Source organism: Leuciscus leuciscus (genome assembly GCF_965113295.1).
Source record: "Leuciscus leuciscus genome assembly, chromosome: 3".
Classification (NCBI taxonomy): Eukaryota; Metazoa; Chordata; class Actinopteri; order Cypriniformes; family Leuciscidae; genus Leuciscus; species Leuciscus leuciscus.
Window position 1 is genome coordinate 36,431,225 of NC_138727.1, and position 23,889 is coordinate 36,455,113.

General features: G+C 41.5%; 1 protein-coding gene across 6 annotated transcripts in view; it reads right to left on the minus strand.

Moving 5' to 3' along the window:
• Positions 1 to 4,472: 4,472 nt before the first annotated feature.
• sh3pxd2aa (SH3 and PX domains 2Aa) overlaps positions 4,473 to 23,889 on the minus strand; it is a 110,628-nt gene continuing 91,211 nt past the window's right edge. For 4 of the 6 annotated variants that reach the window (XM_082163357.1, XM_082163353.1, XM_082163355.1 and 1 more), the window contains 6 exons: positions 11,395 to 11,512; positions 10,164 to 10,543; positions 9,880 to 9,894; positions 8,998 to 9,047; positions 8,782 to 8,901; positions 4,473 to 8,533 (listed from right to left, as the gene is read on the minus strand). In XM_082163357.1, the coding sequence (XP_082019483.1) occupies positions 6,593 to 8,533; positions 8,782 to 8,901; positions 8,998 to 9,047; positions 9,880 to 9,894; positions 10,164 to 10,543; positions 11,395 to 11,512 (2,624 nt within the window). In that variant the 3' untranslated portion in view covers positions 4,473 to 6,592. The remainder of the gene's footprint in view (positions 8,534 to 8,781; positions 8,902 to 8,997; positions 9,048 to 9,879; positions 9,895 to 10,163; positions 10,544 to 11,394; positions 11,513 to 23,889) is intronic. The other 2 variants (XM_082163354.1, XM_082163356.1) reach the window with 1 other exon arrangement.

The window sequence follows — 23,889 nt, forward strand, 5'->3', positions numbered from 1 at the left end:
AATTTAACTTTCAGAGAAAGTGACACTCATCAAAACACTCTTTTAAGCGAGACGTTACCTGCCTCGTGTGCTGTTTTTTTATTTTATTTTTTTTGCTGTTAATTAAGAGAAGAGGAATGATAATTAGTGCAGACAGCCAAGCGGAGACAGGGACAGAAAACAGCAAGAGATTAGACTGCCGCAGCATGTTCCCTCTCTTCACTTGTTTGCATCAAAAAGAACACAAACGCTGTCGCCTCGCACCAAACACTGATGCATCTGAACATAAATGCAAATTAACACCGAAAAAAACCTACCAAACTCCCTTTAAAAACTTCATACATCACAGTGTGCACACATACATCTCTCTCCATCCTAATCCATGCCTAATATAGGCCTACTTCCTTATTATCCAAGTAAGGTCACATGTAATGTTGGATTATTGTTAATACTGAAATATTTAACTGATTACAGGTACTTCCCACCCCTTTTAACCAATGAATTTCCATTCGCAATTACCAAATCAATTCATCATTTACTGTAATTATTGGCAATTAAATAATTTTGAGCTACAAAAATATAAATCCATCCACGACTTTCTCAGGCATGAAACTCGCAATTGTAATACCCAGTAAATAACACCCTGACACAATCGATCATGTACATTGTTACATCTTTTTGTTTTACACCAACATAACACGTGGACGCCTCGGTAAATCCAGCCATTCCTTGACACGGGAAGCTCAAATGATTCCTCTTGATGATGTTAATGCATCTCGACATGCTGTGAACCATTAGAGACACGATCAATCTATCTCGCCATCTGATCCAACCCCCCTGGCAGCTCGACATCCACAATCAGTGTGACATTTGTATTCACGGCGCTCTTCCCAAGCATCTGTAATTAACCGAGCACTCGGGTAATATGATTTCACAGCACGCGTGTAAGCCTGCTCCTCCTGGAGACGAGGAGGCCCTATTCTTTTACAGCAACATTCTGTCAGCAACTTTTAATTGTTATAAAGAGGTTTGCAGCAGCAGCGAACTGGTGTGGGTATACATTCGCGAGTTTCTGAACCTCAGCATGTGTACTCAAAGTTATGTTTTGAAAAAAACAATGGCCTCAAAGACAAGGCTGCTCGCTTGAATTAAGTAGCAGTCAGTTTTCCAACAGAAATAACTAGTGTGTTTCTAGAACACAGTGCCTCACCAGAGCTGTTATGACAACGCAGTTCCACTGTGACACCATAATGAGTTGCCGCAAGCACTCTGAAGTGCTAATTATCGTAAAAAGCCTTGCTTTTCTCTCCACAGCCAACACTTCTTCAAATCCATTAGAGCTGTTTAATCACGCCTAACCTTACCTGACTGGATTCCCTTCTAACCAAACATCATAAACAAACACTCTCTCTATTCACGTTCTCTTTCCACCATTTAAAAACTTCTTTACACAAACCATCACAGAATACACCACACAAACACACAAAAATACACCAACAATCTTTTCTTAAAGTAACAATTGTCTCTTCCGATTCAGGAGCATATGGGATGTTCCAGGTTCAGTACAAAGTATTGTATGCGTACAGATGTGTAGGCTACATCTTCCTTCATCAGATGTGTCGTCTTGCAGCGGCTCAACTGGAATGTAGCAAATTTATGTTGTAATGTACAATTGATTGACTTTAATAAACAGATAGGCCTACATATTTAAGCATCAAGAACGGAAAAACATAAACACTGTCGGCTACACTGAGATTCGATCTCAGATCGCTTGAAGCTCCGAGATGCTCATGTTGTTGCGTTGACCACCGTCTGAATACTGTTAATCTAATGTCTTATGCTCTTACAAAGCCTCATTGATGTGGCCTAATATTTTTCTATTGCAATGTTTTATGTTGAAATTTTTTTCATTATTCAATTTAATTTCAGTATTGTGATTATGAATTCGTTCAATGTTTCATTTGAATTGATTTGCTACCAGCTTTCAATCGCTCTCAATGAGCCGCGCCGCGGCGGCAGATTACGCAATAGAGAGAATAAACTGACACTTTGCAAAGTCTGTGATTGTAGCGCCTCTTAGCGGTAAGAGGCTGCAAATACACACCCGCAATTTACCGCCGCGGGTACAAATTCATGGACTTTCGAAAAGTACAAATTCATGAAGGTGGACCTTCATACATTTCTAAAAAACGTATGGCCCGGTTGTACTTAATTTTCCATGTTCTGCTTCGTCTCACACACAGTTAAGCGCGCAAGCCTTTCAACGTGTACTCCTTTGTGTGCGCATTCGGCACGTACACACTATTTAGTGGACTTTGTTTGTTCCTTTGCTCAAGTCACTCGCACGTGCGCAGTTGCATGCGCAGTTGCGCACCGTCCACGCGGTCACAAAAATTGGGCTGCACGCGGACCCTCCTGATGACGAAAATTACAATCGCGCGGAACGTGGAAGGCGAAGCTGAAAAAAATTATTCTTTGAATTTAATTAAAAAAAATTATGGTAAGTGGTTGCACACAATTGATTTAAGCTACATTTAAACAAATGCATTAAGTTGAACTAAAATTGAATAAGTTCAACTTAATGCATTTGTTTAAATGTAGCTAAAATCAATTGTGTGCAACCACTTACCATAAAAAAATTGATTAAATTCAAAGAATACATTTTTTCAGTGTACTTTGAGCTTTACATTTTTGTGCAAACCACATCGTGCAAATTCATATAATATCGCCTCCTCATAAAATAGTTACGTTTTTTTCATGAGATGGTGTTGGTGCAAACAATTTTCGTCTGTTTTTACGAAATTATTTTCGACAGCATGTCACAGAACCTGGAACATTCCTGTAAATATATGCCATATATCCTCCCATATAAACTGTTAACCATAAAAACGGAAACCTTAATATCTTAATGTGATCGTACAAAAGGAAAACAGAAAAGAAAACACAACATTAAGCAAAAACCATAGCAAGCCTCTTTCTGAGAGGGCCTTTTTCAATAGAAAAATGTAAAGACATTTCAACTCTCATAAAATTCTCTTTTTCTCTTGACCAGAAACTCCAAGACAGTCTTCTATAACTCTCCTCATTTTTAACCAAAGCGAAATTCGTTAAAACTCTCAGTACATGCGTTCCGATGCGTAAAAGTTCATATTCATGAATTCAGACAGAAAGAGAAGCAAATATATGCAGTCCATGTTATTTTAAGGTGTGGAAAATTAAACCTGGACTTTCAGAGTAAAATGACGCTAAAAATGAACTTGTTAGTAGGCTAGGCAAAAATTTGAAAGGAAACGGACAATGCTAGTCCTTGCTGTCGATGATTGGGATTTAGGATAGAGAAGTCTTGTTTGCCATGGTAATGGTGCAATGTAGGGGCGGATGTCAAAGAGACATGTCGAGCAGTTGGCAGTGTGTGGTGCGACGCTCATATGGCTGCTGATGGTTTTGCCCCGCCATCTCAGATTTGTGATTCGACAGGCTGAACTGACAAATGCCTCTGAGAATAAGATATGCCCATGCTTCCCTATTATTTCCATACTGATTCACCATGGGTCTGAGAGGTCACTAAACCCCTTAAAGCAAGATACGGTTCAGTGGGTAAATGCAGAAGTGTGAATGCAGAAATCAAGTCATGTTTGGCCGGCAGACTGAAGGTGTCAATCTATTAGGGGATATTTGAACACATATTGAGCGGCACGTTCCGGCACTTTTATGACTCTGAGGATTTTAAAAAAAAAAAACACTTTGGGACAAAACCAGGCATTATGTGACATAAAATTGTCATGAAAAGTAAAAACAAAGATTTTTTTTTCCAAATACTATGGTTCTTAACTTATGAGATGCCTGTTTTTGTATTGCACATTTCCTCATTCCATCTGAGTAATGTCAAAAGTGAACAGGAGAAAGAAGAAGAAAAAATAGCAAAACACAACATTGTTCCTGAAAAACGCATTGAAAAATTAAATAAATAAAGAACACAAAACAAAGTTAGCAGATACACAAGTAATATGAGATAAGAACTAGTTTGACACTTAACAGTTCCCTTGTAAATTCTATAGGCGCAAATGAAGAAAAAGCATAGTGTTAATGGAGATAAGAAACATCCATCACAAGCTGCTGCGCTGTAGTGAGTCGACACATTTCTATAATGCCATCGTCAAAGGAGAGTTGCAACTGAGAGTGCAATGGCTTCATTTTCATGTTCAAATTTTAACGATAAATTGAAAAATCACCCAAATTAGAACTTTAAAATTCCATTATTGCTGTTTTTTTGTTTTTTTTTAAGATAACATTTGAAAGAAACACTCAAATCAAATTTGGTCCAGTCACAATTTGGGATCCACATATACTATATAACTAAAGTCCTGCTGTTTTTAATTATAAAATTTATGACAGTTGCTATTTTATCATTCCCATTTTAATGCTGGCTTTTAATTAGGAGGATTGATTGATTATCATTTAGATTTTTTGTAAGGTAATTTAAAAAAAAAAAATTTATTAAGTGGTATGATGATATTAAAATAAGAACAAATGATTTTTTGCTTAAATAATCTGGCATTATATGTGGCTCAATAACGAGAAAGGAAGTGTCGATAGTTGCTAAAGGTGCAGCTTTCAGCTTGGTTGAAAATGCATTCCTGATTAAAAAAAATTATAATTTTTATAAATAATGAGGAAAAACATGGGGGAAATGGTCCCATGAATAAAAAAAAAATCGAATTTCAAGAGTACGAGTAATAAAGTCCTACATAAGAGACAAAAAATCATCTTGGTAGGAAAAAAAGCTCAGAATATGGCAGTTGCCAATTATTACAGAACTACCAAGAGTATCAAGTGTCACATGTGTCAAATGACAATTAATTTTTTTTATTATTATTAAAATAATAAATACAACAAAAATGTTGTTCAATAAATTATATGCTGATGAAGTGCACTGCATCTTTTAACCAATGCATTCAAGAAAAAGTTCAAATGCATTGATTCACAACAAATTAACGACTTCATTCATCATTATTGTCCATGTGTGATCACACAACAACCAACAAACAAACAAGACAAAATAAACAACTTTCTGCTTAATAGAATATAACTGCAATCTAGCAGGTAATTAATGTTTTAACTGTTTAACACTAAAATACTGTCCAGCAGAAAAAAATAAATCAAAGTAGTGCGAAACCCAGTTAAGAGCTCACGCTATTCATTAGAAAAATATTTCAGCAGTCTTGAACATCAGCTGTTTGATGCTGTTGTTAATGAGAATTATATGACTGAATCAGGGAGAAGTAATCATTCTGAGCTCAGACGTCTAAAAAAAGAAAACAAAGATTGGACTATGGACTAAGATTATTTTTTGGATATCTTTTGACGGAAAATGAAGAGCTATTCTTAAATGATAGAAGTTTAAACTGCTTATTGTGTAACTTCAGATTCAATACTGCCCAGCAATATCATAACGTACAAATTAACCTTGCATATTAATGTGCTTTTCTTTGGGTTAAAAAAATCAAGTGCTTCCAGATATAACAATTAAATATACTTTGTTCTCTGTTCTGAAACCTGGTTTAGGTTTTGTCGAATACACTGTATTTGTACCCATACAAATAAATACTAACTCTAAAACAAAATGTGTCTGTAATTCTTCTTTGGTGTGATCAAATTTTTGGCTCAATGTTATGTTACTATTTCCCTGGGATAAAATGCTGAGCAAAACATAAGATTTTCCAGTCCTAATTTCATGACTTAGCACACACAGAGCAGCAATATCTAAAGTCCTCTCCTTTGAAGCTGTCTACCCTCCTAACATGACCAGATGCACTTTGTAAACTAAACTTGGGTTTAAACCCAATAAAGAGGCGGGCATGAGGTGATCTATGCATATAGCTTTCACAGACTGTTTTCCTTGAACACGTTTTATTCATTTTGGCCTGCGAATATTTATAGAATGGGGAAGACAAAAGAGATTGATCCGTCATTATTTACGACAACTGATCAGGACAGGAAGTAAGTCAGTGAATGTTTTGATGGGTTAGGATGTTACAAGAAAGCAGAAATACATCTCTAAGGAAGATATAAAAACATCAACACAAAACAATTTCTAAAAAATGATACGTTTTTAAAAAACGACAATCAAAGTTATGCTTTGTTTTTTTGAATGCACTCAATGCTTTGATAAAATTTGGAAGTTGTTTTTTTCTGTTCAAAACATTTTTAACGGAAATTTCTTGTTTTTGAGTGCTTAAGATTGAATTTGAACATTTTGCTATGCATCTATGCTGAAATTATCTTTCTCTCTTTTCAACGTTGTAACAAAAATAAGTTTGTTGCTTTCAGTACTTGTAGGCCTATGGCACTGAGTTGAAGTTTAGTATTTTCGTTGCTTCACTGGTATTTGACCAATTCCTCTTAACATTCAGTGAAAGATGTAAGAAGGCACCCATTTGGCATAAAGTTTCGGCAGGTATTTTGCTAAACATTCACCTGCATTACTCTAGTTTTAATGTAAACTCCTTTCTAAAAGGCTCTGTCCCTCTCGTTTCAAACCAAAAGTCCTTCAGTCAGTTCGTTTTTTTACATTTTGATTACAATTGTGCATGTTTAAAACATTTTGGGGGAATTACTTTTTTCTCTCCAGGTAGTTAGACGGTACCCAGCCTTTACGTCCCTGTAAGCCATCGAGAACCTGGCAGTACCACCATCCATTTGGATTCTTCTCCAAAACTTCAAGACTAGTGCCCTCCGAGAAACCCATGGTCTCTTCATCGCCACGGTAATCAGCAATAGATACGTAAACCTCTCGAAGGTTGTTGTGAATGAGGTGTGTCTTCTCGATGGGCTTGGGTCTTACTGTAGAGATTGGAATTCCATTTCTCTGGGAAATCAAGGGGCTTGAACTTCCGACGGGAGCTGTAATGGTGGTCCCAGCCCTCACCCGCACATCGGTCGCTGGCTGTGGTCGAACGGCAGTAAAGGAGGAGTTTCGCCTTACTCCTGTGGACCTCAAGTGGTCGCCAGCACCCAGTGATTCATTTCTCCTCAAAGACCCTGTATGGATGTTGGTGTCCTTCAGAGGCTGTGGGGGAGACACAAACACTGACTGCGGTCGCACTGCTGCCTGACGGACACCGTTCCGCATCCGTACGCCTGAACCGTTCAGCATTGCGGTTGGTTTGCTAAATCCCCCTGGTGGTTTGGATGGGATTGGTGGGCTAGGGTTGCTCATACTCCTCAGGTTCTGCTGGTTGAGGTTGTTAAGGGCCTGAACACGCTGCTCGTTTTTCTCAAGGCTGTTGGACTTGTTGGTGCTACCGAGATCCACAAGAGGGCCATCACGGGATTCTTGAACCCCGACGTTATGGGTATGCTTGACTGGCTCTAAGTAGAAAGTAGGCGCCCAACCCTCATCATTGCCCCAACGGACATAACACCATCCACTTTCCTGCTTCTCCAGCACCTCAACATCCACACCGGCTGGGAAGCTAACCTCTGACTCTTGGGCTCGTTCGTAGGCATCTGTGGTCCTGTAGATCGAACTTTCATGGTCAGATTCCCCACCTCGGCTACCTTTGGAATAGACGCTGGAGAGATCGGAGGTACTTCTTGAGGAGATGGAATCCTCTGAGGACACAATGGAAGCCGTCTCAGAATCTTCACCACGCACTGCACGGACCGCTCCTTGCCGAAGACTTCCCGTGGGCCGAAGCTGGCGACGTAGGCTTTTGATGTCCATTCTTTCTGGACTTTGTGGCTCCGACTTTGTAAGCAAAGGTTTAGGTCGCACTACTGGTTTGGGTCTGGCTAAAGGACTCTGACCAATCCGGATCTCCACATCTTTACGCATAACAGGCTCTCTTTTGGGATTGCGTCCTGATTCGTCTGATGATGACTTGGGGCTGTGTCTCTCAGAACGACCAAGAGAGTGGCTCCGGCTTAGATCGGGCGTTACTTTCCGTAGGGGCTTCCCTCCTCCAGAAGAGGACCCGTAAGGTTTGCGACCCAATGTGAGACTCCTTGGTGTATCCGAATCACAACCACTGGCAAAGTCATCAGAGGAAAACCTAAACCCTTCATTTTCATAGATCACTTCCTCCCTATTGACATCCTCTAATGAGTTTCTTTTCCTCAAGGGGGAGGTCATCACTTTTAGTAAAGGTGACGCTTTGCCAGCCTGTGCGATCCTTTCGGCAGCTGCTGGATTGCTTTTAATTTCAAACTTACGGGGCTCTGGTTTTGGGGAATTATTTGTTTTTTGTTTCGGAGGATTACTGTCCAGATCGGATTCAAAACCAATGGCAGGAACGTCATATTCCGGCTCCTCATAGACACACTGAGTGGGGGATTCTGGAGCTTTGGAGGCAGAGCCACCCAGAGAAGGTGATTCCTCAGAATCCTGTTTTTTGACTGGTGGAGCAGGGGGTGGAACTTTGGGGCGGGTGAGTGTACTGGTTCGCCTGCTTAGGTTGGGCTTCTTGCGTTTATCAATGTAGGAGCAGGGTGCCCAGCCTTCCATTTCCCCGATCTGGACGTACCACCAACCACCAGAGTTCTTCTCTATGACCTGAAGACCACATATTACATGTTTACATTATACAATGGCATATGTTTATCATACAGTGTGATCCAAACTTTGAAAATGTGTTTATATTAAGTTTTAAACAAATAAATCCCATTGTTAATGTGGTAAAAGTCTTATAAACCCCACTGTATATATTAATTATTTAATATTTTCATATTTTCATTAGTAAAACGATACTTTTGTTTTGGAAAAATAAAATATATCAGATATATTAGATATATCAGCCTTACATCAGCCTTTTGTCCTCCACGGAAACTGATGCCATCTGAGATACTGGATTGAAACTCTGCTATGGTGTAGTACTCCGCTTCCACAGTAGGGGCCTCTGGAGGTTTGGGCAACTGGAATGCCTTGAGTTTTGGAGAAAAAAACATTACTGTCTAAATAAATGCTGCTCTCTATGAATTAAATTTGATCATAAATGCTTTTTGCTCCACTTAACTTACCAGATTTGTATCTCTTCGAGGAGGAGGTTTCTGTCTGAGGTTTGGAGATCCTGCCAATTGAATACAAAACATCTCAGCTCAAGCCAGCAAACATTACCATAGTTTAATCAAATTTAGGCCATTAAAACAGGAGAGTTCCCAATTTGTCTCTCACTTTTTTTTTTCTTTTTTTTTTAACAAAGGCAATTGGAGCCAAACTGGATTACAGTGCCATCACTAACCCTCATTATAAAAGAGAAGTTCAGAGATGTGTTTCAACACACTCAAGCATGCATTCACAACAAGCATGTTTTAAAGAAAAAAATATCAGAAGGAAATCTTGTAGTGTGAGAAATGTAATGGCCTGGGTATGATGTTTAAGTAACGAGGGCAATGATAAGAAATAGCCAATGAGAAAATAGAACATTAACCATTGTCTCTTTAAATGTCATATTTCATCTTTTTTGTTTTTAGATTTATTAGCAAAAAGTACCATGCATACAACTTAAGCTGCTGTTATTTGAATAGAATCAGTCACTTTGCAAGTTTTAACCAAGGCGAAGAATTTGGGGGATCATATGCTGTCTGTTAAGGACCTGTTAAGGTGAGATAATAGTGTGTGCATCTCAGCATCCACAACAAAACAGATTTAACAAGAATGAATGTCATGTAATGTGAGCAGTACAGCACTATGGGACTTTTTTGTTGTTGTTGTTGTTGTTGTTGTATAGTGTGCACTTAGCATTAGAAAAATAAGAAAGCACAAGAACAAACAAAAATCAAACAAACAGCAGTTGACAAGCTGAATGTTGAGCAACAGAGACAGTGAATGTGTCACTATCAAGGTACACAACACCCGGACAAAATGTTAGGAAATATCTGTTTACCACAAAGAAATGTTACCTATGGCATCAAATCCTATGTGCAAAAATAACAGGAACATAAACATATTTATTATATAAAATATGGAGATATAATTATACAATTAAATATGATTATATATTAAATATAAAACATAGCTATATTCATTTAAAAAAAAATTTTTTAATTATAATTGTACTTGTTTTGAATAAAATAAATAAATACTGTAAGTCTTATATATATAACTTTTCTATTCCATTATATTCTGAACATGTGAATGCTGTATACATTTAGTTATACATGTCATAAACCAACTGTTTACTCACCTATCTCAACTCTGTGTGGTGCCACCCGGGCTATGGCAGGCGACCCCGGCTCTGCCCTGCTCTTGTTCTCCTGTAGGGCGGCGCTAGATCCAGAGTTCATTCCCAAACCAGTGACCACTGTGGGTGCCACTCCAGCCTCTGGGGCATATGGGATAGGTAAACTGATTTCACTTTTGGAAATGTGGCGCTCAGGGCTGGTGGCCTCGCCATCGGTTTGAATGTCCTTCTCGCTTACAGCCTTCTTGTTGAGGAGGTTGCTGATCTCCATTATGTTTCCAATGATCTCCACAGGGCCAGTCAGAGTCTTCTTCCTTGGGGAAAGGTCATCTTTCAGTTTCTTCAGGTATGAGGCTGGGGCCCAGCCCTCCTTACCCTGATACCTGCAACACATTAGTAGCAGTATTACACATATTTCAAAACATGGGGAGGGGGTGTGAATTACAAATAAAATCCATTAACCATTCTCCTACTGACCACTAGAGGTCAGCATAACGTTTTAAGTAAGATAAAGTCGTACTGACCATCCAGAGATTGCAAAAAATGTGTAAAACTGTATTTTTTTTTACAGAAGCATCTACTGTATAAGCCATTTCATATATAATATATATACACACACTAATTATATGGCATCATATGTACATGTACAGCCCCAATCACTCTACATATGGTTTCAAAGCAGCTTTTACAGAAAATCATGATGCTAATATGTATAACATCTTAATATCATGCCTTTAGATCAGAGCTGGGCGGTAATTTAGTTTCCATTTCATTAAAAAACAAGCAATCTAGCAATTGAGATATGCTATAGGCCAATAGTATATACTGATTTATATGATCAAGTTGGATATACTTACATATCTAACTTTATTTATCTAGCTATATTTACATTTTGTGACCATATTAAAAATCAGTCAGTTGAGATTTGCTATATAGTATATATTTCTCTGTATATGAGTGTGCAGGGGAAATAGGATGCACTATATATCCTACTTTTAATATATATATATAATCAAGCAGTTGAGAGTTGCTATATACAGTACCAATTAATACAGTGATAACATAGTAAACTCTAGTAGTGCATATGTTTCTGAAGACCCAAAATGCTGTAAAATCACTAGACATATTGCAATGAAGAAATTAAATGTCATCAGCAAAGATATGACCAAATAATTAAAAAAAGCAAATATTTCCATAATATACCACCTTAAAGTGTGAGGTCCAGATTGATTACCTGATGTACCACCATCCCTCCAGGTTCTTCTGGATGACCTCCACGGTTACTCCTTTCTCGAACCCGATCTCATCCTTTCCCTGACTGCCATACGCCTGGACAGTGACATATTTCTCCTCTAAAAAAGACAGATAAGGGAAAAAGAATGAGAAAGGACTTCTTTGTTTTTTTTTGTTTTTTCTGTACTTGGGTCTTTGCCTTTTCTGTGGTGTGAAAGGAGGTTGACTAATGGATTTAACTGCTAACTTATAAACTTACAAATTTAGGGACTCTCCTTGGGAAAACAGAGGCAGAAGTAAAACCACAAAGTTTGCAGTAAGACCGGTCCAAAACTCACCCTTCACCACAGGCACAATAACACAATCATCTCACAATCCGTCAATAGTAATAACATTAACAAAACCTCCAGGAGACAGTGGGCCTGTTGTAACCAGAGCAATACAAGCCCAAGAAACAATAATTATCATAAGCCTCTCCACTCCGGTTCTATTATTCCATATGAAATACCTAGTAGGGTCAGTCTTATACAAACATGTCCAGGTCATGAAGAAAAATAAAAAAGATTTACATATCGCATTAGGAATATAGAATCACCATAATGCATCAGGACATTATGTCAACATATATTAAAGATAGGACAACACGTACTACAATTTTTACAATTTAATTAATTTTGGGATTTTAATTAACTATAATGGGAAAATAATAATTTTCCCATTACAGTAAAGAGAATGAGACTGTTTTGTATAATGATAATAAGAATTGGGGAAGAATATGTGTTTAATTCTCATGAAAATAATCTCACATTGCAAAAAAAAGAAGAAGAATAAAGAAAAAGGAATGGTCCCAAACCTAGACATAATTTTCTTTTTATCTTGTGCTAAAATATGTCCTGGATATGTTCATGACAGGTTTTGTAAGATTCACCCAGTAAGACAAATAGCAGATCACAACGAGTTTTATTCCCACCATTTTGCACTGAAGACTCCTGAGATCTTATAAAGCATTTATCTTCCCAAAAAACCCACATAAAACATTATTCAGTATCGTTTACATATGACACAACTGTGTTTAACATCTACATATCAAACTCTGATGTCTTTCCCTTTGCGAAAGAGCTTACAGTCTGCTCAGAGCAACGCTATAAATTTCGATTTAGTGAAACAGAAATAGAGCTGATAAAAAGACATATTAATAGTGGGAGAAGTGTTGAAAAAGAAAAACAACAAAAAAGAGAGATGAATATCCTATATGTAGTTTTTCTAAGCAGTGAATAACACAGTCTGCCAGCAACAGATGACATGAGGTCAGGGCAGTTAGTCACTCTCTTTCGTAACGTCTTTATCGACACTTAATTCTTTCGCGGGAGCAGACAAGCTGGGAAATCTGATAAGTGAACATATGACAGAGAAGAAACTACCCTGTGCTGATCTCATTCTGAACTTCTGACCTAAAGCCAACACTAAGAAGAGCTGATTGCAGGCATTCTGCTAAACATCTCCTTTTGAGGTCCACAGAAGAAAGTCATAGTGTGGACAGATGACAACCAACAGGAGTGACAGATGTAAGGGTAAAAATGAAAGAGCTAAAAACACACAAAAAGAAATGCCTCAAAAACACATTTCCCAACAGTCAGCAGTATTTTCATGGACTGTTCCGGATGGTGGAAAAAGTCAGGTCGGTCCAGAACACATTACTTGAGTTTTGCATGCTCTCGTGGGGTTGTGTGCCAACAGAGGCATTTTCTCCTTCAGCCTCCGTGACCTAAAAACCACTGCGATACGAAATGAGAGAGAGATTGTGGGTACACAGATCATTCTAGCTGTCATATTGACCTTCCTGAAACTTGCTTTCTTTAACATTTCATATAAGCTAACCAGAAGTCGTGCTCGGTCCGGCAGGAGTGCACCCGAATACTTAATCTAAAAATGAAAATAGTTAATTTACTCATCCTTATGTCATTCCGAACCTTTTATGATTTAATTTTTTTCATAGAACAGAAATGGATAAATTTAGAGTAATGCTGATTGGAAGTGAATGATGATCACCATGTCTGATCAAGCTGGTAGGGATAGTTCACCCAAAAATGAACTTTTTGGCCCTGTCCCAAATGGCGCACTTCATGCGGACTTTCGGTCTCGTGGCCTCGAATTGCGCGTGCTCGCTGAGTCTACGAGTCCGTAGGCTGTCCCATTCAGCATTTTAGCGCTCTGAAGTGTGCTCAGCAGCGCCCCCTTTGTACCCTTGAAGCGGTCTTCCGCGAAGCCCGCATAGAAGCAGGCTCCACGCACTTTAACTACCCAGGAATCCTTGCGAAAGGCCAATCAGACAACAGATGGGAGGAGATTTCACTCACGGACAATTGTTGACATGACTGAGAAGAAAATATTACGGTTTTTATGACCTAAATGTACATTTTACCAGTTGTTACCTACAGTTTATACAAACATTATGGTCATCGACCAGTGGTTGATGTCTCAAACATAATAATAGCGCGTTTAATAATACGATCGCATTATGATTCATTAAATAAATAGAACCGAATGTCAGGGCTTTACTGAGTCATACTGTATGTAAACATAGTATGAATATTGAAACCTGTAAATTAAAAAAAATATGTTTAAATTATGTTTTAAAATTGTAATCTTAGTTCAAATGGAACATTATGTAGCCTATTATTATGTACCACTGTATACATAATTTAAATAAGCATGATATATCTATTGTTTAATGCCCAGGTGATATGCACAATATCAAAATATAGAACTGTAAAATTAGGCTGAGTAGTTGACATGGAGATAAGACATCGGAGCGCAAAAATGTGATTTCTCCTGGCCAACAACAACCAGGGCTGCGTTTCCCAAAAGCGTCGTAAGCCTAAGTAGTTCGTAAAAACGATCGTACGACTGATCTTAATATTACGGTCTGTTTCCCAAAAGCATCGTAACTTAAGTAGCACTTAAAAATCATCGTAGATCTACGAGTGCTCTGAAGTAATCGTAAATCCCTTAGTTATGAGGTCACCTGCAGGAAAAACGGCAGATTACACTTTTATCTAGATTTAATAGATTACACTGCAAAGTACAAATTGCAGTACAAATATAAGGTTTTGATTGTACTTTTTTATTGTACACTTTATTGTACTTGTTTTTTGTTTAAATGAATGTATAAATTAAATAATAAAAAAGGGAAGAAAAATACACATCTAAATTAAATGAATGAACAAAAACAAAAAAATCATAAAATAACGAAGTAATGTGGGAAATATGCTTCAAAGACTGGGCAAAATATGGATAAAAAAAAAAAAAAAAAAACTGTCAATGACTTGCTGACGTGCACGAAAACCAGCCATGTATTGGGCATTTCTTGCAGACCACCTTCCCTGATCTTTGAACACCCCGGGTTGCAGTTAGTTTGCAGTGTCCACCCAGGTGTTTTGCTTTTTCCTTATTTGTATGGTGTCCTTTAAATCTGTTAAAAATAACATCTTTGTTTCGCTCTATCTCCTGTAAAATTAGGCCTACATTAATGTAATCTTTTTTGAAAGGTATCTTTTCTTGTTTTTGTTTTTGTTTTTTTTTGTTCATAAATTTTGTCAGTAGGCTATCTCCGCCTGAATGTAGACTTTAGACTTGTCTTGATTGCTAATCCACAGATGATGATTATTTGGTTAAATCTAATAATTAAGGCTAAACGTTCAGAATACGATTCCATATAAGGTTATATTTCAGCACTTTGCGAATGGACAGCGACTCTTAAGTAGCACGTAAAACGCGTTCTCGCGCGTTCATGTTAAGCGCATTTTTGGGAAACGCTCGTGGAATTGCTGCGAGCGTTCGTAACCTTGCACGTAGAGAGCGCTCTTAAGAGCTAAGATACATCGTTATCGGGAAACCCGGCCCAGGCCGTTATTTCCGGCGTGCTGATCGAGTCTGTTCCAAAAATACCTCTCAATGCGCCCTCGTGGGCTCGCGCCAAGAGCCCTATAGGTCTGCACTACATGACGTCACCAAAGTGTGGACTCTGAGGAAGTCCACAAGTCCGGAGTGTGCCATTTGGGACAGGGCCACTGTCATTACTTACCCTCAAGTTGTTCCAAACCTGTATGCATTCCTTTCTTCAGCTGAACTAAAAAGATATTTTAAAGAAAATGGGCAATCAAACACCTGATTGACCCCATTGACTTCCATCGTATGGAAAAAAATGTTTTTGAATTGAAGTCAATGGGGTCAATCAGCTGTTTGATTACCAACATTCTTCAAAATATCTTCTTTTGTGTTCAGCAGAAGAAAGAAACTCATACAGGTTTTGAAACAACTTGAGGGTGAGTAAATGACAGAATTTACATTTTTGGATGAACCATCCCTTTAAATTTAAGTCATTATTTACTTATACAATATTAAACATCAAGACACTTATGGTGCTTTTATGGTGTTTTTTTGTTTTGTTATTTTATTCCACTTTATGGAAAAGAGCAGCATGAACATACTGCCTAACATCTCCTTTTGTGGTTTATGGAAGAATAGTACTTAAAAGAAAGATGAATAAATTCTGGTTTGGAAAATGTGGGTGAATAAATGATCATCAATATCATCAATAAATGATGATAAATGAAAATTTTCATAGTGGATCAAATGTACTTTTTTGAGGACTTAGCTGTAAATTAGGGTCCAAAGGCTTCTAGTACTGTATTTCAGTACGGATTTTGAAACCATTATGTTACAAAAGATCATTCGTTTATTTCAAGCAACCACTCTGAAGCCATCACAACCTCTGACCTGTTTTGAAGGTTGCAACTTGTGTTTATGGAGAAACGTTCCCTCTGAAACTCCTGGCTGTTCTTTGTCTCTGGATCAACCGTGGTGCTCTCTGACTCATTAGTATGTATACGGTAAAAAAAATGACAGGATTAAATGCAGTCACACACAGCGAGCCAATGACCTACTTCCACAATTTCCACTGTGAGTTTCCAAAGACTTCTCCAATGATGCAGAGCAAAGTAAGGGAGAAATAATGAGGGAAAGGCAGTTACTGTAACAGTGTCACATCCAATCTAAAACCAGTTTGGGATTTTATCCCAATCTGCATAAGCCACTTTCAGAAGAAAAGATAAATATTTATAATACTTATCAAATTTGACCACGGTAACCATAGTTTTGCCTAAAATGCCATAGTTACCACGGTTGTTATTGGTGGTTGTTGGAGGACTTGAAGATTTGAAGAGACTAATTATCATAACTCATCCCATAAACATAAGACCTGGTATTTCATATCTTATGCCTGCTACGGTCTGTGCGATTTCGGCAATCATCATTACAAATGAAACTGTACGACATGGATCTAATAAACTTGGGCATGACATATATTTAGACTGTACGATGGTGACACCTACTTAGTATAGAAGAATAAAACGTCATCAGCATGTGTTAGTGGTAAACAAATTGAGCAAGATGAATCGCACTTTGGCAATTGTGGTTTTATGTGCTCTGAAAAAAAGAGGAGGATGGGAAAGAGGAGAATATGGACAAGAGAAAAGAGGCCAACTTGGCATACCAATTTTGCAAATGAAGCTTGAGATAAATCGTTTTAGCGGCATGTCGCCTTGGTCAATACGCCATTTCATGTTGCATTTTTATTGGCTAGTCAGTAGACATAGGTCGTAGCAGCAAACACACTGTGAGATGATCATGATAAATTTATGACACAGTCAAAAAATTATTGCAGGCTATCTTTGGTTGCAAGACTGTGACAACGGTCATCTTTGAACCTCTCTCAATGTACGACCTACAGTAGGATTACCGTTTAGGAGCCACGACTACAGAAATTGCCACGATTGGTCATCTTTCATCTGAGACAGAAAATGCACAATGTGTACCAGGCATTAGAAGTCTCAGTAGACATTCACACAGTCCCAGTCAGGGTGATATTCATCCACTTGCCAATGCAGGTGAAGCTCTTATCCGCTCCCACCAATTCCAGATCCAGCATGCTCTAGTCTAGAGTCTACTTACAGCCATGTGCATGGTGTTCATGACATGTTAGTCATTACACTCTAAGAGAACACAAATGGAAAACTGCGGGAATTACAACCGTGGAGGTCTATTCCTTGTGACTCAACATGAAACGGCAGATCTCCAAGGAGACTCATTACCATACAAACATACAATTCCACCAAAGGTCTAGACATTAGTAATTATTTGATGTCTAGAATTAAACACTGGGATTTTGAAAGGTCAAACCTCATGTGTGAACTGCAGGTTCTGACTGCTGAATTCAGAATGATTATTTCTTTAAACCAGAATGACGTTTTTTTCTTCTGTACAACACCAAAAAAAGATGTTTGATGTTAGATGTTGAAGTATGTTTTTGTCTATACAATGGTAGTAATTAAATGGGGGTCCAAAACAACATTGCTCCCCATTGACTTTCATTGTATATATATATAAAAAAAAAAGGTCATACAGGTTTGGAACGACACAAGGGTGAGTAGACACCATTACCAAATTTTTTTTGGGGGGGGGGGGGTAACTATCCCTTTAAACCAGGGGTTCCCAAAGCTGCTCCTGGAGGGCCACTGTCCTGCAGAGTTTAGCTGCGAACCTACTTAAAAACACTTCAACCAGCTAATTAAGGGCTGTGTCCGAAAACGCCTCCTGTATTAAAGGGATACTCCACTTTTTGGGGAAATAGGCTCATTTTACAACTCCCCCAGAGTTAAACAGTTGAGTCTTACCGTTTTCGAATCCATTCAGCCGAACTCCGGGTCTGGCGGTACCACTTTTAGCATAGCTTAGCATAGATCATTGAATCGGACAGGACCATTAGCATCTCTCTCATAAAAATGACCAAAGAGTTTCGATATTTTTCCTATTTAAAACTTGACTCTTCTGTAGTTACATCGTGTACTAAGACCGACGGAAAATGACGGAAAAATATCTAAACTCTTTGGTCATTTTTTTGAGAGAGATGCTAATGGTCCTGTCCGATTCAATGATCTATGCTAAGCTATGCTAAAAGTGGTACCGCCAGACCCGGAGTTCGGCTGAATGGATTCGAAAACGGTAAAACTCAACTGTTTAACTCTGGGGGAGTTGTAAAATGAGCCTATTTCCCCCAAAAAGTGGAGTATCCCTTTAAATAGGCCACTATTTGAAGGGACAGCCATTTTTAGTGGTATTCGAAACCATAGTGGACGTTATCGAGCTCACTCATTCAATCCCACAATGCACTGCATTAACAAGTGTAAAACGCCTCGGTTACGACTGTAACCTCGGTTCCCTGAAGAGGGAACGAGCGTTGCGTCGAAAACTGACGCTATGGGAACGCTTTGCGTGATGACGTCTTGAAGCACATGTAAAATCAGTCCAATGGTGTGGCGGAACGTCAGAGGCGGGTGACGTCACGTACCAGGAAGCTATAAAAGCCGGCCCGAAACAGAAAACGAAAGCTTCGTAAAGTCTGAAGTCGCGCTGACAGGCATGAAGGAGATATGGCAAGGCGACGCAACGCTCGTTCCCTCTTCAGGGAACCGAGGTTACAGTCGTAACCGAGGCGTTCCCTTTCAAGGGAACTCCCGTTGCGTCGAAAACTGACGCTATGGGAACGTCTATACCAACGCCTCCATAGCTACAAATGTCTGTCCTGTGTGTAATCATGTGAGCAGCACTAAGAAGACAAAACATGAGACCCTGGAGTAGAGTCTAAATCCAGAGAGTAGAACCTGACGAAGGTGTGCGGTGAGGACCAGCCTGCCGCATCACAGACGTCCTGTAACGATACTCCTGATATAAGGGCCTTAGAGGCCGCCATACTCCTAGTAGAGAGCGACCGGACAGCCAAAGGAGAAGGCTGTCCAGCCGCCTCATAAGCCAGTGAGATAGTCTCAACCACCCACTTGCTCATCCTTTGCTTAGACACTGGACCTCCCTTGTTAGGGGGCAAAAGTCACTTTTACGCCACAGGGCAGCTCTGTGGACATACGCGTCTAACGCCCGAACAGGGCAAAGCAAATTATTCGCCTCCTGGTCCGATTTCGAAAGGGAGGAGGACCTCCAAGTGCCACGAAGGAAACGAGATACCAAGGGGTCTTTCCCCACAGACATTCCACCCAAAGGACTGTGGTAAGCACCTATGGCCGCCACATAGACCTTTAAAGTGGACGGGGTCAGACCTGCAGTGAACCGTTCCTGCAGGAACTCCAGCACTGTACCAATTGGGCAGTGGACTGGGTCCAACCGACGGTCACTACACCAAGAAGTGAATACTCTCCACTTCAGGGCATAAAGTTTCCTCGTGGAGGGAGCTCTGGACTGTAGAATGGTCTCAACAACCTCGGTTGAGAGACCTGACTCTATGAGCTGGGCCCCCTCAGAGGCCAAGCCCACAGGTTCCACAGTTCTGGCCGAGGGTGAAATATCGAGCCCTCTGCCTGGGACAGAAGGTCCCTCCTGACGGGTAACTCCAGAGGATGCCCGTCGAGGAGGGACACAATATCGGGAAACCATACTCTGCCCGGCCAGCGCGGGGCTATAAGAAGTAGATGGACCCGGTCCCTGCGAACTCTTTCCAGAACTCCCGGGAGCAGAGCAACTGGGGGAAAGGCGTACAGACGGAGCCTCGGCCACGTCTGTACCATAGCATCCAGTCCCAGAGGAGCTGGATGCGTGAGGGAGAACCAAAGTGGACAGTGAGACGTCTCTCGAGACGCAAACAGATCCACTTATAATTTCCATATCAGCTCCACCACCTCGGGGGTGGAGCCACCATTCCCCGGGCCTCGGCCCCTGTCTCGACAGAGTGTCTGCTCCTATATTCTGGACCCCGGGGATGTAGGCTGCCTTGAGTGACAGCAACTTCCCCTGGGACCACAAGAGGATATGGCATGCCAGCGCAAACCCCCTTGATATAGGCGACTACCGACGTGTTGTCCGTATGTACTACACATGGTGTCCCCTGAGACCTGTGATAAAGCTCCTCAGAGCCCGGAAGACAGCTAACATATCTAGGCTATAGAATGCCAGGAACGATGATGGTCTTCCCACAGACCTTGAGATGAGCGACCCTCAGGATCGCTCCCCAACCCGTGAGGGAAGCATCCGTCGTTAGCAGTTTGCGACGACAAGGAGCTCCCAGCACTGGGCCCTGGGACAGGAACCAAGGTTTCTTCCACATAACCAAGGCACGTAGGCATCACCGCGTGACCTTGATTGTGCGAAATGGGTTGCCCCTCGGGGAAAAACCCTCTGGTCCTGAGCCACCACTGCAGGGGCCTCATGTGCAGCAGTCCAAAAGGTATCCCGTTGGAAGCTGCTGCCATGAGACCCAACAGTCTCTGGAACTGTTTGACAGTGAGTAGCTGGCCTAGCTTTACACTTCTCACAGCTGCCAGGATGGAATCGAAGCGTGGCGATGACAGGCGCGCCTGCATCGACACTGAATCCCAAACCACGCCTAAAAAAGTGGTCCTCTAAAATGGAGAAAGCACACTCTTCTTGGCGTTCAGCCGTAACCCCAACTCTTTCATATGGGCGAGAACAACATCTCGATGTTGAACCGCCATCTAATGCGACTGAGCTAAAATCAACCAATCGTCGATGTAGTTCGTGATGGGAATACCCCGGAGGCGCAGAGGCGCCAGAGCTGCATCCACGCATTTGGTGAAAGTGCGGGGTGATAAAGCCAGGCCGAATGGAAGAACTCGATATTGGTATGCTTTGCCCCCGAAAGCAAACCTCAGGAACTTCCAATGACACGGACGGATGGAAATATGCGTCCTTGAGGTCTATCGTGACAAACCAGTCCTCGGACCTGATCTGTGGCACGATTTGTCTCAAGGTTAACATTTTGAACTTGAGCTGCATGTACTCGTACAGAACTCGAAGATCTAAAATGGGACGCAATCCCCCGTCCTTTTTTTGGAACTATGAAGTACCGGTTGTAAAACCCGGTTTCCCTGTTGGAGGGGGGTACATATTCTATGGCCCCTTTCTCTAACAGAGTGTTTACTTCCTGTTCCATAACCAGAACCTGCTCGGGGCCCACCACTGTGGGCAGGACCCCCATAAACCGCGGTGGGCGTTAATAGAATTGTATCTAATACCCTTTTTCCACGGTCTGCAGGACCCAACGAGAAACATTTGACAGTAGCTTCCACGCTGTCAAAGATTCTACTAGAGGTACCAGTCTCTCGAGACTGGTTTCTGGATTTTGTTGCTGTTGAATAGTCGGTTCGTCGCCCTGTAACGGCGCACCGGCAGGGAACGACCAAACAGACTGCTCTAGCACCCTCCTCAGAGGGGGCGGGCATCCCGAGGCCACTACGTTTCCGGGTGGACCTTGAGATATGTGCTCGCCGGAGACCGCTGCGCCCTGTAACACCGGAGGCGGCAGGGTTGGCAGAACGGTCCCCTGAGGGCACCGAAGAGAGACGGCACCGTATTTTTCTCCTGCTGTTGAGTAGTCGGTTCGTCGCCCTGTAACGGCACACCGGCAGGGAACGACCAAACAGACTGCTCTAGCACCCTCCTCAGAGGGGGAGGGCATCCCGAGGCCACTACGTTTCCGGGTGGACCTTGAGATATGTGCTCGCCGGAGACCGCTGCGCCCTGTAACACCAGAGGTGGCAGGGTTGGCAGAACGGTCCCCTGAGGGCACCGAAGAGAGACGGGCACCGTGAAAAGAGGTGTTAACCGCTCTGCTTCGGGGGGACTACCCTCATTTGTCCTGAGCCCTCAGACATCAGGACTTTTCCCCAGCAGCCTTCTTGGCGGTAATAACGGTCCGCAGATCCGTTTTACCCCTCGAAGACTGCTGGGTTTGAGAGCGCCCTCCGTGTCCCCGAGATTTTTGTGGGGGAGCACGGGAGGAAACGCTCTGTTTCTGAGTGGCGCGGTGCTCAGCGCTCTTTTTAGACTGCTCCCGCTCAGCAGCCTCATAGAAAGAACGGCGGGGGAGAAGATTCTGAAGTGCAGCTGCCAGTTTTGAAGCTTCTTGTGACTTCGCTACAGCACTATTAACTGCGTCTCCAAATAACCCTTGCGTGGATACTGGTGCATCTAAAAGAACATGTTTTTCTTTGTCCTTTATGTCACTTAAATTGAGCCACAGATGCCTCTCAGTGGCCACCAGGGCTGCCATAGAGCGGCCGATGGATTTAGCCGTCTCCTTGGTGGCCCTGAGAGACAAATCTGTGGCTCTACGCAGTTCAGACACCGTATCAGCACTAATACCCCCGCCATCCTCAGAATCACCCAATAACTCAGCCTGGTAAGCCTGCATTATGGACATTGTATGTAAACACGCTGCAGCTTGACCGGCGGCGGCATAAGCTTTATGAACCAGGGAAGATGTAACTTTTACTGGCTTGGATGGAAGTGCAGGAGCCTTCAGAGAAGATGCCGTTGCTGGAGAGAGATAGCTCGCGAGCGTCTCTTCCACCCTCGGCATCTCCCCATAACCATGCTCTTTATAATTGTGAATGGATGAATAGTGTGATGTTTGTGCAGTATACACTCGATATGACACTGGTTTCCCCCACGATCTCGACACCTCAGTGTGGAGATCGGGGAAAAACGGAAGGCTTCTGCACTGAGGCTGTGCACGAGATGGCAGGAAACGTTCGTCGAGCTTGCTTTTCGATCGAGCGCCCTGCCTATCTTCTGGCCACTCAATAGATAATCGCTCGACAGCTCTAGTGATAACATCAAGCAATTCTTCAAACGCATGATACTGAGGTGGCGAATCCTCAGACTCAGCGTCAATACTAACAACGTCCAACTCCTCAGAGCTGGACAATTGCAGTATTGGTGCCTCCATCGGGGGGGAAGAAACCGCAACGCGTGCTTCCACACCCTGATGAAAGGCACTGGATCTATCAGAAGGAGGCTGAGATAAGGCAGAGCCCGTCTCAACATCCACTGAGTGCTGACTGGGCATGCTCCTCACCCAAACAAACAACACAAAGAGTGTGAGTATCACCTCCCGTTAAATAACGCGGGCAGGGATGGACACACTCTCTAAACTGCTGCTTGCTCGCCATACTGAATATATATATATATATGTGATATAGACAGACAACACCAAATATACAGACAGATTTCACACAGAGCGCAACTGAAGACTCAGAAAGCTTTCGTTTTCTGTTTCGGGCCGGCTTTTATAGCTTCCTGGTACGTGACGTCACCCGCCTCTGACGTTCCGCCACACCATTGGACTGATTTTACATGTGCTTCAAGACGTCATCACGCAAAGCGTTCCCATAGCGTCAGTTTTCGACGCAACGGGAGTTCCCTTGAAAGGGAACTCATGTAAACTCAACGGCTAGAGAATACCCATAATGCACTGTGATCGCCGTGCCGAATGAATTCCCACGTCTCACCAGAAGATTACTGGAGATGCCAGTTTGCTACGTTTAAAATCATCATTAAACAGAAAGCACAAACTATGCAAAAACGGCAGCTCTTCCAACACAATCAGGATCCGAATTAACTCACTCGT